The 17,336-nt window shown below is 45.2% G+C and overlaps 1 protein-coding gene across 1 annotated transcript in view; it reads left to right on the top strand.

Moving 5' to 3' along the window:
* Positions 1–594: 594 nt before the first annotated feature.
* The window catches only part of ZNF704 (zinc finger protein 704), a 205,330-nt gene continuing 188,588 nt past the window's right edge, over positions 595–17,336 (top strand). Inside the window, exon 1 of the mRNA XM_065895643.1 lies at positions 595–1,092. Within this exon, the coding sequence (XP_065751715.1) occupies positions 595–1,092 (498 nt within the window). The remainder of the gene's footprint in view (positions 1,093–17,336) is intronic.

Below are 17,336 nucleotides of genomic sequence, written 5' to 3'. Positions count from 1 at the left end.
AGCCACGGGTTAGCGTGGGCCCTCGCGGCTGGGCCGACTGTTCGGAAGCACCCGATTTTCGGAGGCTGTGGGACGGAAAAATAAATCCAGTCCGGGTTTTGTCTGCGCGGGGCGACCGGAGGGCTGCGAGGAATGGCTCGAGAAGAGGGGGGCGGTAGTGGAAAATACACAACACAAACAGCTCGCGCCGGGGCACGGCAGCTGCAGGCCCGGAGCGCGCGGGCCCGGTAGCCGGCCGCATGGAGCGAAGCGCGGCCCGCGGCTCCGGGGCGGCGGCGGCGGCGGCGGCGAAGGCGGCAGCGCGCCGCTCGCTCACACCCACCCCCGCCCGCGGCCGCCGCGCCGCCCCGCCGTAGCCGCCGGCCGCCGGCGTCCCCACGGGCCGGTCCAGCGAAGGCGGCGCCCGCGCCTCTGCAGCCAGTGGCAGCCGGCGGCCCGGGGAGGCGGCCCCCGCAGCCCCCCGCAGCCCCGCGCCCCGGGCGCCTGCGACCACAGCGGCCGCCCGGGGAGGAAGAGGAGGAGGAGGAGGAGGAGGACGAGGGGGGAGGTGACAAACTCCGGCTCGGCGCGGCGGCAAGCAGCCCGCGGTCAGGCATGCAGGCGCGGCGTCTAGCCAAGCGCTCCAGCCTGGGCAGCCGCCGGGGGAACGCCGCGCTGCAGCCGCCAGGCCCCGCGCCCGCCCGGGAAGGCGCGCTGCCCGGGCTCCCGCTCCCCGCCCCGGCCCCGGCGCCGGCCCCAGCCCCGGTCCCGGAGAGCTGGAGGCCGCCACTGCCGCCGCCGCGCAGCGCCGGGACCGGCCCCCCTCGGGCCGCCGGGGCCGCTGCCGCCGCCTCGTCTCCGGTGCTGCTGCTTCTGGGGGAGGAAGACGAGGACGAAGAGGGCGGGAGCAGGCGGCGGAGGGGGCTCGGGCGGGTGCAGGCGAAGCCCCGAGGGGGCGCGGAGGAGGAGGATGACGACGAGGAAGACGAGGACGAGGAGGTGGTCGTCGAGGTGGTGGACGGAGACGACGACGACGAGGACGGCGAGGAGCGCTTCGTGGCCCTCGGCCCCGGCCGCCAGCTCCCCAAGGGCCCGGGCCGGGGAGCATTGAAGGTGTGTGCGGGTTGCGGGGACTAGCGCGCGCGGGACCCTCCTGCGCGGTGAGGGGACGGGCCCGGGGGCCCGGCGCGGAGCGGATTGAGGCCGGTACTGGGGACCGCAGAGGCCGGGCCGGGAGGGGTGTGTCCGGCGGCTCGGGTGGCCGCGCGGGCAGAGCCAGGGGCCTGATGAGCTCACCGCTCGGGCCCCAGCACCTTCACCGGGCGGCCGCTCCCACTTTCCCCCAAGGCCGAGGCGGGCGTGCTGTCTGATGTGGGTGCGGGCAAAGGACGCTTCTCCCGAGCGAGGCGGGGAACTTGGCGATGGGACGAGGTAGGCGCCGGTCTGCGCCCGGTGGGGACGGGCGAGGTAGGGAGGCAGTGAGGTTGTAGTCCTTCCAAAGGAAGCACGAGTGGCCCCCTTCCCCTTATTCTGAGGACGAGTCAAGCTCATAGGAACTAGCAAACAGCTTCTCTTCTCAATCTCTCAACCCCTCCTGCCTCCAAGAACAATTGTGGATGAGTTTCCGTCAAAAGCGCCTGTGAGGGAACCGGTAAACCCAGAAGAGCAAAAAACCAAGTCCCGGTGTATACATGCATTTTGCTGGCAGCTTTTGGCAATGCCGCCCCGCCCACCCCGTACCCGCGGCTTAAAACTCGACATTGTTTGGCATTGGGGTTTTTTTCCCCTCCTCAACATAGCAAATGGGAAAAAAATAGGAAACCAGAGAAAGTGGGGGGGGGGGGATTTGCCATTTAAAATAGACGTGAGTTTCTGCTGAGAATTCAAGCAAAGGCCCTTGTGTACTGAAGCACCGAGAGATCTTTCCGTTTGTATATCTTCAGGAGATAAGGGCTTTATTATTACACAACTGACTGGCTGGGCTTTCAGGCATGTGATTGGCCAACGCAAACCACGTTGAGGTTCTTGCAGTGTATGTTGCTAAGAAGTTTTGAGGGCAGCAAGTGGGAAGCAATGGAGTGAGTGATTTTTCTGAAGAGTGGTGCTTAAAATCAACTGGATAAAACTATTGATCGGAGTTTTCAGAAGATATTGGTATTTCAGGAAGAAAAACACATAAACAAATGAGCTTACTAGTTAGAGACTATGAAAAAAAAAATCTTCAGGGGCTTGCAGAAAAAAGTCAGCTCCTCAAAGCATGAAATTGCAGTTCCAAAGAAATATTAAACGTCAGCATTTAGAAGAGCCCCAGAGTAGACATGGGCACAGATTTCTTTCCTAGACCACCCTGGAAATACCAACTCTGGGAGTGAGAAATTTTCAGCAAGTAGTCGTTTGGGATGATAGTTTTTGACAGTTGCTTGTTGGAATCCAGACCATGACCACCATCATTACCGTGGTCTAATAAAAAGCCTGCATCGTATGGCTACAGGATATAGCTGGATTTGGAATTAAATCACATGACATCAGTGACATTAAGGAACAAAAGTAGTGACTCCTTAGCATTTTTGTCCAGAAATACTGAAAAGATGTCTTGTGGTTTGGACAGTGGTTGCACAGTTTGTGATAGAAAAGTTGATTATAATTTATGGTCTGTGCTCAAAGCAAACTCAATGTAGAAAAAAAAATCAAATATATAAGAATGAAAGAACTAGGGTATGATCATTCACACTATCAGAAAAGATTTTTCACATCTCTGAGCAGATTTCTGCTTAATTCTTTCAAAAGGGGCTTCATTTTATACTGTTGTGGTTTGCCCATAACTTTTCAGGAATTTATATATTGAGTAGCTTGAGGTATAATTTTTATAATCTTTTCCTGCTTTAAAGCCGTCTTGACACTGCATCTGAAGAGGTTTTTCTGATGAATAAAATAGTATCATCTTATTCGAATGCATAGATGAATGTCAATATTTAGGCATTCATTTATTCGCATATTTATCGAGCACCTAATATGTGACAGGTACTATTCTAGAGCACAGCAGTAAGCACCTTCCAGATGCCCACATCCAGCAAGAGAACCTGGAAGCAGAGCAAGAAGCAACCAAACAGACAAATAAATAAGCATGGTGCTTGAGATTGCGATGCACGCCATGAGGGAAATAATGATACCTCAGTGTCTAGGAGGAAGGAGACAGCTTGTAGGGAGAAGGCCTCTCTGAGGAGGGGACATTTGATCTGAGATTTGAGACATGCAACTTGGGAAGATCTTTCCGGAATAACAGTTGCAAAAGTCTTGAGGTGGGAAGGAGAAGAGGATGAGTATGTCTGGATCTTGCTGGAGATATGTCAGGGAGGCAGGTAAGGGCCAGCGACGTAGAGCCTGGTGGACCTTTTTAAAGTAGAGTAAGAAGTCTTTGGAAAGTTTTAAACATGCAAAATGGTTTGTATTTTTAATAAGGTCATGCTGTGTGGAGTATAGAGGACAGCAGGGAGGAGCAGGGGTCCAGTTCGATGGCGATTGTTGAAGTCCACATGAGAGGCGAGGGCACTTCGGACTAAGAGTGGTGTTAGAGAGGAGGGAACAAATTCAGGATCGATTGTGAAGATCCACCTGCAATAACTTGCTGATGGATTACGTGGTGGCGGGGAGGGTGACAGAAAGAAGGGAATGCAGGATGAGGCCCCAGTGTAAAGGTTGGCCAAATGTGCCATTTGCTGAGATTGGGCAAACTGGGAGAACAACAGATTTTTGCGAAGAGAAAAATCAAGTCTTCTGTTTGGGTCCTGTTAAGTCCGAGATGATGCTTAGACACCGGCATGGAAACTTCAAGTAGGCGGATGGCTGTAAGGTGTGGAGCTGAGGGGAGAGGCCACAGCTAGAGAGAGAAATTTGGGAGATGTGTTGATGTCATTTAAAGCTGGGGATAAGAAGGAGAGTACAGCAGGCCAGAGGAGAGGACAGCCTTGGGCCAGACTCTGGGGCACAGCACTGTTTAAGTTTGGGTGTGGGAGGAGAAGCCAGCAAAGACGATTGAGAAGCAGCAGCTAAACATGTCAAAGGAAAACTAGAAAATGGAAAGTCCATTTAGTTCCAGAAGTAGGGAGTAATGAACTATGTTGAATACCACTGGGATATGAGTAAGATAAGGACAGAGACATGTTCATGTGGATTCGATAATATGGAACGTATGGGTGTCCGTAACCAAAGAATGTGAAGTCAGGGATGCGACCCAAATGGGCTGAGCAGTGAGTAGAGGCAAGGACATAGTGAAAAACTCTCTTGTTGGAAAGGAGAACAGAGAGAAGGGGGAGAGAGCATATGGTTTAGATTGTTTTGAAGATAGGATACTGTAGACTCTAATGTAGTGACTACAGCATGTTGGGGATGATCTGTTGTGTGTGTAGGAAGTGTATTTGTTTTCTGTTGCTGTGTAACAAAGTACCACGAACCTTTTGGCTCACAACCATCCTCCCGGTATCTGTGGGTTAGGAGTCAGGGCCAGGCTTGGCTGGGTCTGCTGATGACTCTCACAGGGCTGCAGTCAAAATGTTGGGTGGGCTGCGGTCTCTTTGGGAGGCTTGACTGGGGAAGAATTCACTTCTCAGCTCCCTCAGGTTGTTAGCAGAATTCATTCCCTTGCATCGGTAGGTGTGAGGATCCAGCTTCTTGCTGCCTGTTACCTGTAGGCTGCCCTCAGCTCCTAGAGCCCCTCTCCCCCAGCCCCTCTCCCCCACCCCGCCTCTACTCCTGTAGCACTTTATTACATGGTTTCCTCAACATGGCCTCTTACTTCATCAAGTCGGCAAGGAGAATCTTAGCCCCTGTCTGCTGGCAAGATGGAGACTCATATAAGGCATTGTAATCACAGGAGCAGTACTCCATCATCTTTGCCATATCCTATTGGTTAGAAGTAAATCATGGGTTCCACCCACACTTAAGCGGGGGAGATATGCAAGGGCATGAATACCAAGAGGTGAGGGTCGTCAAGGGTTACCTTGGGGAGGAACCGAAGATGCAGAGAAAAGAGGGATAAGTTCAGGAGGAAGGTCCTTAGGAAAGTCATAGGGCAGGGGACCTGGAACCCAAGTATAGGGATTGGTCTTTGACAGAAGCAAAGACCCTTCTTCCATTAGGGAGAAGGTAGAGAAAGTAAGTCCAGATGTGGGTAGTTGTATATTGGATGGTGGTCAGATGAAGTAGTATTTACCTGATGGCTTCTGTTTTCCCCCTGCAGCAGGAGGGAAGGCCATCAGCTGAGAGCAAAAGAGATTTGGGATAACAGCTAAAGAGATAGTGTTGTGGGAGAGTGGGAGAGCAAATGTACCAGGGAAATCAGATAGAGTTGCTAGACAGTATCAAGGGCCCATCTGATGTTTGTGGTTCTACTGGTACAGTGTAAGCAGTCTGTCTGGGTATGTGATTTTCCCCACCTTCATTCCATTAGCTCAAGCATAGAGTGATAATAACAAACAGAATGCTAGCTAACGTTTATTAAGTTATTTAATTACCATGCTAGTGCAAGTCTAAGTGTACAGTCTCATTTAAACTTCATTACATATCCCTGAGTCGGGCATTATTATATCATCCTCATTTTACTGAAGTGAGAAGCAGTTTACTTAAAGATGCACAGGTGTTAGGTGGCAGAGCAAGGTTTTGAGCCCTGGGCAGTCTCACTCCAGAGCTATTACCATGAGGCCTTACACTTCACTGTCTCTTGGAGACAAAGCAGAGAGCTGGATTCAGCAGAGATGCAGTTTAGCCAGGTGGGTGAGCAATGACAAAGGAGAGAACACACTGTTGACGAAGTTGGCACTGCTGTGACTATAATGATGGACTATGGGATCTAAGAAAAGTAAGGACAGGAAGGGGGCATGGGCTGGTAAAAAAGTCAGGGGTCAGTGGATTGGAGAAAACAAAGAGGAATCAGTAAAATCATTAAAAGAATGGGAATGAAATGCAGGACAACTTGGGTATTGTATAAGTATTTGCTGAATACTTATAAGCCAAGAACTGCACTAAATGCTTTCTATGAAGGAGGATCTACTGAGAAATTATGATTTGGGAATCAATATTCTCCAGCTGAGTATACTGACTTGGATGTGAATTAGCACACCTGAGGCTGTATGGTCACAAGCAGAGCCCTGGTTCACATCCATAGCCTGTGCTTTTAATCTCCCTCTATTTATTTGTGGTGTTTATGCCCATTTATATCCAGGAGTATTTGGGAAGGCTGAAGAAATAGAGGAATAGATGCTACTAAGTATCTGAGATGCTTGATTACTGTCATGGCTGCTAATTTGGGCTTTAAATGAGACAAGAAGACAAACTTGGTATTACACAGTTTTCAATTTCTGATCGAAGAAGCTTACATATTTATGGGCAGTAGTAAGATTCCACACACCCCCAAAAAACAAAAAAATAGCCTCCTGGGCCCTTGAATGAGGAACACCAGGTATGTCTCCAACCAGAGCTTAATAATAAAATTAAAAAAAAAATACAAGGACACTGTCAAACGGAGGAAGAATTCTAAAATAAGTTGCTACTCAGTGAAGGCAAAACAGTAGGGGGCTGAGATAACTAGGCTCAGGGCTGTGCTCTGCGATGCTGTGTATTAGTTATGGACAAGAGCCGGAGAGTCTGAAGGGATTGATAATGTAGTGTCATAATAAGGTTAGGAGACACCTGGACCTGAAAGACCGCTATTAGTTCTATCAAGAGTACATCTGTTGGAAAACTGGGAAGAAAGTTTGTTTTTTTTTCATTTTTAAAATTTTAAAACAAATTTATTTATTTTGGCTGCATTGGGTCTTCGTTCCTACACGCGGGCTTTCTCTGGTTGCGGTGAGCGGGGGATACTCTTCTTTGCAGTGCGTGGGCTTCTCATTGCAGTGGCTTCTCTTGTTGCAGAGCGTGGGCTCTAGGCACCCAGGCTTCAGTAGTTGTGGTGCATGGGCTCAGTAGCTGTGGCGCACGGGCTTAGTTGCTCCATGCGGCATGTGAGATCTTCCTGGACCAGGGCTCGAACCCATGTCCCCTGCAATGGCAGGCAGATTCTTAAGCACTGCGCCACCAGAGAAGTCCAAGGGAAGAAAGGTTTTTTTGTTTTTGTTTTTGTTTTTTTGCGGTACGCGGGCCTCTCACTGTTGTGGCCTCTCCCGTTGCAGAGCACAGGCTCCGGACGCACAGGCTCAGTGGCCATGGCTCACGGGCCCAGCTGATCCGCGGCATGTGGGATCTTCCCGGGCCGGGGCACGAACCCGTGTCCCCTGCATCGGCAGGCAGACTCTCAATCACTGTGCCACCAGGGAAGCCCGGAAGAAAGCTTTTTAAGTGAGATAATATATGTCAAAGTGCCCACCTTCAGTGCTTAATAAATATTAACGGAGAGGAATCTGTTTCATGTGTGCCAGCTTTTTGGGGTGGTTAGCACATCTATTAGACTGTCTCTGGGCTATCAGATGGCTTTAAGAAGCCTTTGGCAGGGACCAGTGCAGCAAGCACTGAATTCCAGTTTGCTGATAAGTATGTGTGTTGCAAATGGTCTGCGTTGGCTCGAGGGCAAGGCATGTGCATCTGATACCAGGCAAAGTTGTCATTCACTGAATTGTCGACTGCCAGACTTGGAAGGGAAACAGAGATTATCTGGTAACCCAACACCCCCTTTAGACTGCTCGGTACACCGGGACTAGGGAAGGTGAAGTGCCTTGTCTGGCTAGGGTTGCTTAGCAACTTAGGTGGGACCAGGATTAGCACCCTGGTCTGCCCAACCCCAAGTTCTCGCCCTCCTTGCTGGGTTAGTCCTTTGTGCCTGGAATGATCTGCGGTTAGTTCACTGCCTTAGAGTTGTGGTGAGAGAAATCACAGTTTCCTGAAGTCATCTACCACTCACTGCTTATCAACTTCTATTTGTGGAATGCTCTTCTTTCCTAAAGTACCTCAGGGAGAGGTGGTCTCATTTCCGGCTGTGGGAGGTGGGCAGGACCCTCTGTGAATCCTGTCCAGGTCAGTCCCCCTCCCTGTGCAATTCCCAAGGGACACGTGTGCTCAGAGGATGATAGAAAATGGCAAATGAGCCCCATTTCATCGTGAACCGAGTTCCCTTCATCTCTGGCTTGGTGTGCCTGGTAGACTGGCCTGGAAGACATAGTTTATACTCAGCCCTTAACTAGGGCCTCTCCTCCACCAGATTTGACTGCTGGTTGGGCCTGCAGTGCCCCGTAACACAAGGGTTAGAAAAGGAGGAAAAGTGAGAAGTCAGCCCTGCCTGGAATCCCCTCACCTGAGCTTAGTGAGGAGGCGCCAGGGAGCAACCGCTGGGATGTCCTTGACCTCTGAGAGCCCCCGGAGCCTATTCATTGGTAAATGTGCCCTGGTCACATTGCCCTGTCTTCCTGCTCATGGGTGCTCAAAGGGAAGAAGAGTGGGAGCCTCTCCCTGCCCACTACAGTGTGCGCAGTCAGAACTTCTGGTCTGCATACAACAACCAGTCTTGTACCATGGCTTGATACAATGTCTGCTAAAGCTGAGGAAACTTGACCTTTAATTGTCCTGTCCCATCTCTATGAAGGTAAATGCATGGTTTCCATTAGACTTTCTGAAATATTTGAGAATACTTAGAGACCCTTATAGCCAACCTTCCAGCCTAGTCGAATCTCTGAAATAAGAATGATTTTCTTTGGGTTTGCTGTCCATGTTTCTGGTCATTCCCTCAGGAGATGCTTATTATGGTCCATGGCTTGCCATGTTCCTGATATGCATGTGGGAAACAGCAGTCAATAAGGCCGACTTCCACTTCCGGGGAGCCTACAGCCTGGCAAATTCCTGCCAGGTTGTCGATAAAGAAGTTCAAAGCCCCTTTTCCTCTTTATCCCCAAGATCAAGGTTACATCTGCCGAGAGACCTTGCTAGGCTACCACAGTTTGGGATGTAATTTTGATGCATATCCTAAAACATTTGTAGCCAGTCTATGTGAAGAAGATTATATGGGCTGGCCAGGAGGTAATTCCTGAATAGCTAGTCAAAGGATGAGTTTAGATCACCAAATCTGGCACATAACTTCAGTTGGTCTCATTTACTGGATGAAGTGGAACGGAATATAACTCTGAGATTCGTGTAGTGGAATTAGAGTGATTCAGTTCTCACACTTCATTGAAGATACTATTTGGAAAACCCAGTGTTATAATTTATACATAGGGGAAATAGGCTTGACTCTAGAGTTTTGAAGGAGAGTCTGTAATTTTAGGGTAAGAACTTTGCAGTAACATACAAGAGGGGATCTCATCTTGCAGAAGACCATGGAGCCTTGAGGTGCAAAAAATTTAAAGGGTTCTGCCTGTCCATGGCTCCATGAGGACTAAGAGTGTATAGTCTCCATGCTACACATGACAGTTTCCAGTGACACCCTTGCTTTCCTTACGTTCTTGTCATAATGGAAGGCTGAGCGAAAGTAAAGCCTCACTGATGCGAACTAATTGGGGATGGCTGGTCTCTCCTTGTGGTGATGGAAGTGTTCTGTATTTTGCCTGTGGTGGTGGATACACATACCTACATATGATAAAATTGCATAGAACTAAATACATATGCAGTTGCACACATACACAAATGAATACATGTAAAACTGGAAAAATCTGAATAAGGTTGGTAGATTATATCAATGTCAATTTCCTGGTTGTAATATTGTACTATTATTTTGCAAGGGTTACCACTGGAGGAAAAAAACAAAAAAAGTGCTCCAACATTTTAAATTAAATCCAATTTTTTAAAGGCAGTGTGCCTTGAAATATCATTTAATAAAACCTACAGACAGGATTATTTTCGTCCATTAATATGACCTGTGTAGTGGCCTTGTTAGTAAGACGGGAGGGAACATGGTTGAGTCAAAGCAGATGATTCCTCTATCTGCCCCCCTCCCCACTGTTTCCTCTGTGTAAATCCAGATGTGAGGTAACAGGCCCTGGGTTCAAATTCTGGCTTCTCCACTTGCTAGTTGCATGGCCTTATCAAGTAACTTGATGTCTCAATGCTTCAGTGTTACCAAAGAAAATTGGTATAATACTGTTCTGTCATTGCCTATTGTTATTAAATATGGCCCACAGACCTCCTGAAACTAGACATGGATGGCAATTTATCTCCTTTATGGTTCCAGAAAAGAATCTTTTGTAAAACTTTGTTCAAGGCTTCAAAATCCTACAGTTAGTTTGACTGTTACAGCCGCCTGCTTGTTCCACAGTACCAAGGTATTTCAGAGAGCTGCTTCCTGAAGTGACTTCGTTCATCTGAACTCTGGGGTGTTCCATCGTATCAGTGGTGAGCTTGAATCTTCCCTTTCATCTCAGGAAGCTGTGAGTCATTTATCTACTTGTGCGAAGAGGACAGAAACATTCTAGCTCTCAGGCTCATCAGTCTGTTCAGATCTATAGCTCTTGTATTGGAAAAAACCTGGCTAGTAGCCATACAGGTGGGAAAAGGCTTACCACGCACGTTGAATTATGTGTCTATGTGTCGTTGAAGCCTGCGATGGAAATACAGTGATGTCACCTTTCACCTCTAACTTGCATGTGGCTGAGAACCCCTGAGGTGTGAATTCGCCCTTTCCATCCTCCTCCGCACTGGTGTCTGCGACCTGTTGTGCTTTTGTTTGGTGAAGAACTCACTGTTCTTTGGGTAGATGGGGTTGCAGAGCCCAAAGTATACTTCCAAACTCTTGTAAATACTTGCTTCTACTATTTGGAAGATATCTAGATGAAGGAGAAATGGACTCTGGTTAAACAGCATGGGGAAATTCCAGTTAAAAAGAGAGATACAGATTTTTTTTTAAGTTATAAAATGTTTTAAACATAGACGAAATTGAATGAGTAGTACAACACCCATATACCTATGAAGAAGTTATTGACCAAGATGCCAAGGGCCATTTTGAATTTTAAGAAGGTGAATATAGATTGTGGCATTCACGTATTTATTGGACTACAGAGCCTTTCTTTTTCTTCTAGAACGTCTTTCCCTTGGGATACATTTTGGGAAATACCGGTTTAAAATTATATTTCTGAATGGGAAACCCATGGATAAGTGACTTATACTTGGGATAACTTACTAAAACTACATTATTAAAGAAATAAATTGTCATACACACAGAGAAAGGTTAAAATATTGTTAGTGGGTCCTGCAAGCTTTGAAATATTTTTTCTAGTAAAGCTGCTAATTTCTTCAGTATCAAGTTTCTAAAAAAAAAAAAAAGGAGTACTTTATGTGGTGAATTTTCACTTGTGTATCTGTGAATACCATTCCTGTGGGTGAAATTTAAAAACCGGTAGCAAACCCTACTTCTCTTGGTAAATCAGGGTCCATGATGGGTCTAGTGGAGGAGATAGGAGGTATGGGAAGTGCTACCATGACAGAATTACAAGGTTCCCAGGGAGCAGAAAAACACACGGTGCTGATACTCAGGCAGGTATATTTAATAATATGTTTCCCACATTCTAGAAGAAAAAAGATCGAAAGTATCACAATTGTTTAAATGAAGAGAATGTATCAATTCAGTAGGAGACTAGGATTGACACATTTTCTGTCAACAACAGTATGACTACTGCAAATAAAGGGGTTAAGCATTTGTGAACACAGTACCTTGTGTAAGGACTCTTTACTAGCTATTGTTCAATATTTATTTCAGTATTACCCAACATTTAATGCATTATAATTTTTAGAGGGCTCTCATAGCTAACTTGGTAATCTTGGAAGGTGGATTTTATTATCTCCATGTTATACATGTGGAAAATAAGTGTTGGAGAAGAGTGGAGCAGTTTCTGTGGACAAAAAAAAAATAGAGAATTTTTTTTTTAACCAAATGACATATTTGTCAAACATTTCAGAAAACATTTGGGGCCAACAGATTTAAAAAATAATTGGAATTGTTACCTAAGCAACAATGGAAATTTAAGGAAAGAAGGGCTTTATTTTGCAGTAATTTTAAATTAAAAGAACATGAAATACAATTTTCATAGGTTGTCATAAACACTTTCATGTAGCTTATTTATTCTTTGAAAGTCACTACAAGTGCTTGCTGAAGAACAAACCTCACTAATTTGTATCAATTTGGGTTAGGATCCAAAGTTTAACTTAAAGAACTTTTTTTTTAAATGTAAGCTTTTGACAGTGTTTCAACTAACAAGTTCGTATACTTACAACTCAAAACTAGTTTAACAAAATGTTAGAAAAATAGTAGAAATATTAGCATAAGGATCTTACGACTTATAAAAAATGAATATGTGAAGAGTATCTGAAGGAAAAATTGTCTTTTTCATCAGATATTACTTGCAATAAAAGTTATCTCAGAAAAAGGAGGAAAATGGGCCTCTGAGCCTATGTAAGCATACACCGAACACTATAGCATCTTAGAGTGGGAAAGAGGAGGTGGACAGTATGGGAGGAGCCACTAGAAGGTTTGAAATGACCCAAGGTAGGGTTTATGGAAAGGGAAGAGGAACTGCCATGCCTGGTGGATGTTTATGAGGTTCTGAAAATGTGCTCTTAGCCATCTGTTGGGTGACAGCAATATTCTTCAGCTCTTTATTCTTATTCTAAAAGAGAGTTCTATTCAAATAGGTCTCTCAACTCTCTGTATTGATTTTGTCACTTGAAATTTTCTTGCAATCTAGCACAGAGGTTATAAGAGAAAATTCTTTTTACTTAAAAAACTATAATAGAAATGATGTAGTTTTCACTGCTTGTAAACTATGGCTATCTTTATGTGTTAAAATTGAGTTATCTCAAAGATCTTGCTTAAATTCAGTGACAAGTTAATGGTTTGATTGTTTAAAAAATTTGCATGGCAGGTGGTTGCTACTTCATTCAATCCCATGGTTATTTCATTCAACAACTATTCACTGAGCTCCTACTCTTTGTCAGCTCCAAGGACACAGGAGAGAAAAGACATCGGAAGGGTTCCCGTTCACATTCTAGCTGGAGAGACAGACAGTACACTTTGCGCATGGTTGTGCGTTGCTAAGCTCGGAATGCGTGGAGGAAGAGAAGATTTGGGTTGGAAAGGGGAATCGAGTTCTGTCTTGACTATGTTAAGTGTGAGATGCCTGTAAGACCCCCATGTGGAGATGTCAGGTAGGCTGGCGGTAGGTGGAGAAGACAGAACTAACGGTAAAAATCAGAAGTCATGGGCACATGGACAATATTTAAAGTGATGGGATTGGGTGAGAATACCTACAGCACAGGTAGAAAGAGAAAGTGCCTAAGACTGGGCTCTGGAATGCTTCAAATGTAATTCTCCACCTCTCTAGTTCTCTCTCTCAACAGCTTTCTTATGATTTAATTCAGGTAACATACCATATAATGCTCCCTTTTTAAATACACAAGTCAGTGTTTTCTAGTATCGTCACAGAGCTGTACAGCCATCACCACAATCAAATTTTGGAATATTTTGTCAACCCAAAAAGAAACATTGTACCCGTTAGCAGTCACTACTCCGTACTGCTTTGTATGCACGTATACTGGTGTTGTTTTACTTTATTTTTCAGTGCCAATAAGTCTTTATTCATTCATTGTGCTTCTTCAGGAAGAAAAGAAAGCAGGAGGGAGAGAAGGGTTAACATGCATTAGAAAACAGTAAGAGGAGGGAGAGAAAAGAAAAATCCAGTACAGCAAAATCAACCATTTAATGAATAAACCCCAATGATGGGGTCACCACAGCCCAAGGGAGTCTGGTCTTCTGCAGTTCAGGAAAAAAGGGAAAGGAACCAGAGAAAGGACACAGACGGGTCCTCACTTTCCTCCCCCACTCTCTTCCTTCTTGTAAATTCCAGATAAAACTTTGGTTTCTAGCAGTAAACATGGAGTTGAATTACATCCAGTCTACATCCTATTAGATGATCTTGCGTTCACTTTGACATCAGATTCTTGCATCAGCAGAGGAGTCCCTGAGTGCCACGGATAGACTTTCTTTCCCTTCTCAGTCTCCCACTCTGAGTTTCTATGTGGAAGCCCCTTGCTATGGGTTGGAAATGAGGGCTAAAGAATTCCTAGTTTATTCAGGTTTTATGCAAGTCTTTTAGGGTTTAGAGTGATCCCAAGAATTAAATATGTATGTGTGTCTTGTTGTTTGTTTTGGCTAAAGGTGGGACAGGAGGCAAGTTTTCGGGACAGAAGAACTTGTCCAAAATAGGAAGTAAGGGAAGGAGAAGGATGAGAAAATGGGCAAGGGAGTCCTGCTTTGTGAAAAGTGGCACCGAGCTTACAGTTGACATCTTCTGGCCTGGTGCAGACTCTTTTGACAAAAATGCTTTGATTATTTTGCTTTCAATGCAAAAAGAAATGTGTAAACAAGAAACACCCCAAAACAACATAAGAAAGACCAACATATTATATTTACACAAACTAGATCACATAGCAGTCACCAAACCAGCCACTGGTAATGTCCTACAAAGCTTGGATAAATCCAGAAACTGGAGGGAGCTCGATTTTGGAAGACTGCACCCAGGATGATACACCTCGCCCACTGTTTTCTGTTACATTTGCCATATTTCAGCACACGGTGCTCGGCGAGGTAGGTCTGTGCTGCTCTCCCGATTTGTCAGTAGAGTTCTCTTTTCTCCATTAGCTACCCGGGCACTATTGTTACCCCTGCAGCAGGGGACACTGGCCCTGGAACCACAAAGAAGCTCTTGTTTAGAGGACCATCTGGAAACCACACAGAAGTACAGAGTTTTGAAAGGTTAAGGATTCTAAATTTTGTTCCAGGCATACATCCCAGGCAGCATGGGAGAGTACAGAAGTTTCATTCTTAAAATCTTGCTTACCTAACACTATCTTGAGATTTTTATACATGCAAGAATGCGTGTGCTTCACACACACACACACACACACACACCTTTGTGTAGTGTAGACTTAGCCTAATCCAACGGAAGATAAGATCTCATGTGGAAAGTGAGCCAGTGTCCCAGAATTAAAGGTTTGGTCAGGAATCCTTAAAAAAATAATAAACACACACACACACAGGCCTTACTCTTTGTTTTCACTCAGACCCTTTGGTCAACTCTGACCGGTTTTAACCTCTCTGTGTCACCTTCCTGTTCAGGGCTGATTTACAGTCATCCGGCTGCGAGGTAAGTCAAAGTCGTTCTTTAGAGTAAAGTCATTCCTGCTCTGGAGCCCTGAGATTCCTTCTATACCTGAGAACACAGTGTGCAAATGAGGGCCTCTCAGAATAATGTATTCAAAAATACAAAGTCAAAAGAGTTATGTTAAGAAAAATAAAGAAAAAGATTTAAGTACACAACAAATGTCATTCCTACATAGCTAGTACTTTGGCATCCTGAGGGGAAGCATGACCCAAGTTAGAGTTATGAGCAAAGAAAATTGTAATAGATCAGAATGGCAGGGGAGTGAGCCCTCGTGGCAGCAGGCCTTCACATGGTCCCCCAACACCCTTTTTTCTACTATCATAACCCGTGGCTTAGGATAGTTCCTAGAACCCTGTACCAACAGTGGGTCATAGAGGAGGCAAGACACGGAAGAACCCTGCCCTACCCCGAGAGAGTCCCTATCACACAAAGTAGTAGCTTCTTGAACCTATTCACCTGGTCTTAACATTTTATCTTTTTATTGATACTTTAGCATAGGACATAGATCCCTCTTCAAAAGGAAAACAGCTTCCCTATCTAGGCCACTTTCTAGCCTAGAACCTAAAACCTATGATCAGAGATAAGAATATCTCATAAAGTTAAAAGAGTCAATTTATCAAGAAGACATAAAACCCTAAGTATTTATACACCTAATACATCTTCAAAATATGTGAAGCAAAAGCCTACAGAACCAAAGGGGGAAATAGACAAATCTACAGTTATAGCTGAATATTTTTTTTTTTTTTTTTTTTTTTTTTTTTTTTTTTTTTTTTTTGCGGTACGCGGGCCTCTCACTGCTGTGGCCTCTCCCGTTGCGGGGCACAGGCTCCGGACGCGCAGGCTCAGCGGCCATGGCTCACGGGCCCAGCCGCTCCGCGGCATGTGGGATCCTCCCGGACCGGGGCACGAACCCGTGTCCCCCGCATCGGCAGGCGGACTCTCAACCACTGCGCCACCAGGGAAGCCCTAGCTGAATATTTTAATTACATTCAATTATTGGTGGTTGGTAGCAAGAAAATGTAAGAATATAGAATATTTGAACAATATTGTCAGCCAACTTAACCTAATTAACATTTATAGAACACTACACTGAATAATTGAAAAATACTGCTTTTAATTGTATAATAAATATTTACAGAGATATACTGTATGCTGGAGGGAAAGCCAAGTCTCAGTAAATTTCAAAGGATTGAATTAAACAGAGTAAATTCTTTAACCACAATGGAGTTAAATTTAAAAATCATTTAAAAAGTCACTAGAGGGCTTCCCTGGTGGCGCAGTGGTTGGGAGTCCGCCTGCCGATGCGGGGACACGGGTTCCCCGCACCGGCAGGCGGTCCGGGAGGATCCCACACGTCGCAGAGCGGCTGGGCCTCTGAGCCATGGCTGCTGAGCCTGTGCTCCGCAACGGGAGAGGCCACAACAGTGAGAGGCCCGCGTACCAAAAAAAAAAAAAAAAAAAAAAAAAAAGTCACTAGAAAATCCCCAAATATATGAAAGTTGGTCAGTATTCTTCTAAATAATCACTTGGAAGAAAGAAGAAGTCACGATGGTAATTAGAGCTTTAATTGAAAATGAAAATGCATCCTATCAAAGTTTGCAGAAGTTAAATCACAAATCACAGCTTAGAGGGAAATATATAGCTTTAAATCAGTGATCTAATCTGCCATCCAAAAAAGCTAGAAAAAGAAGAGGAAAGAAATAAAAAAAGGTACAGTGGGAAATCAATGAAATAAGAAATAAAAAACAATAGGGAAAATATATGAAACCAAAACCTGATTCTTTGAGAAGATCGAATCCTAGTTATACTGATTTTATAAAGAGAGAAAGCACAAACTGCCAAAATCCAGAATGAAAGATAGGATGTCATACAGATCTACAGACTTTAAAAGCTTAATCAGGACATATTACTTTATGTTAGTAGAGGACTTTATGCCAGTATGTTCGACAGCTTGGATGAAATGGGAAAATTCCTTGAAAAACCTAAATTAACAAAACTGACCACCAGAAGTAACAGGATGTTTGAATAACCTACCATCTGTTAAAGAAATGGAATTTATAGTTGAGAACCTTTGCATGTGGAAAACTCCAGGCCTGGATGCTTCACTAATGAACTCTATCAAATACTTAAGGAAGACATATGTAATACTAATCTTACAAAACCCTTTACCAAAAAAAAGGAAGATGGTATATTCCCAATAAATTTTATTAGGCCAACATAACCCTAATA

The sequence above is a fragment of the Phocoena phocoena genome, chromosome 17, assembly GCF_963924675.1.
Source record: "Phocoena phocoena chromosome 17, mPhoPho1.1, whole genome shotgun sequence".
Classification (NCBI taxonomy): domain Eukaryota; kingdom Metazoa; phylum Chordata; class Mammalia; order Artiodactyla; family Phocoenidae; genus Phocoena; species Phocoena phocoena.
The sequence above is the reverse complement of the archived record's forward strand: the minus strand, read 5'-3'. Positions and strand labels throughout refer to the sequence as shown.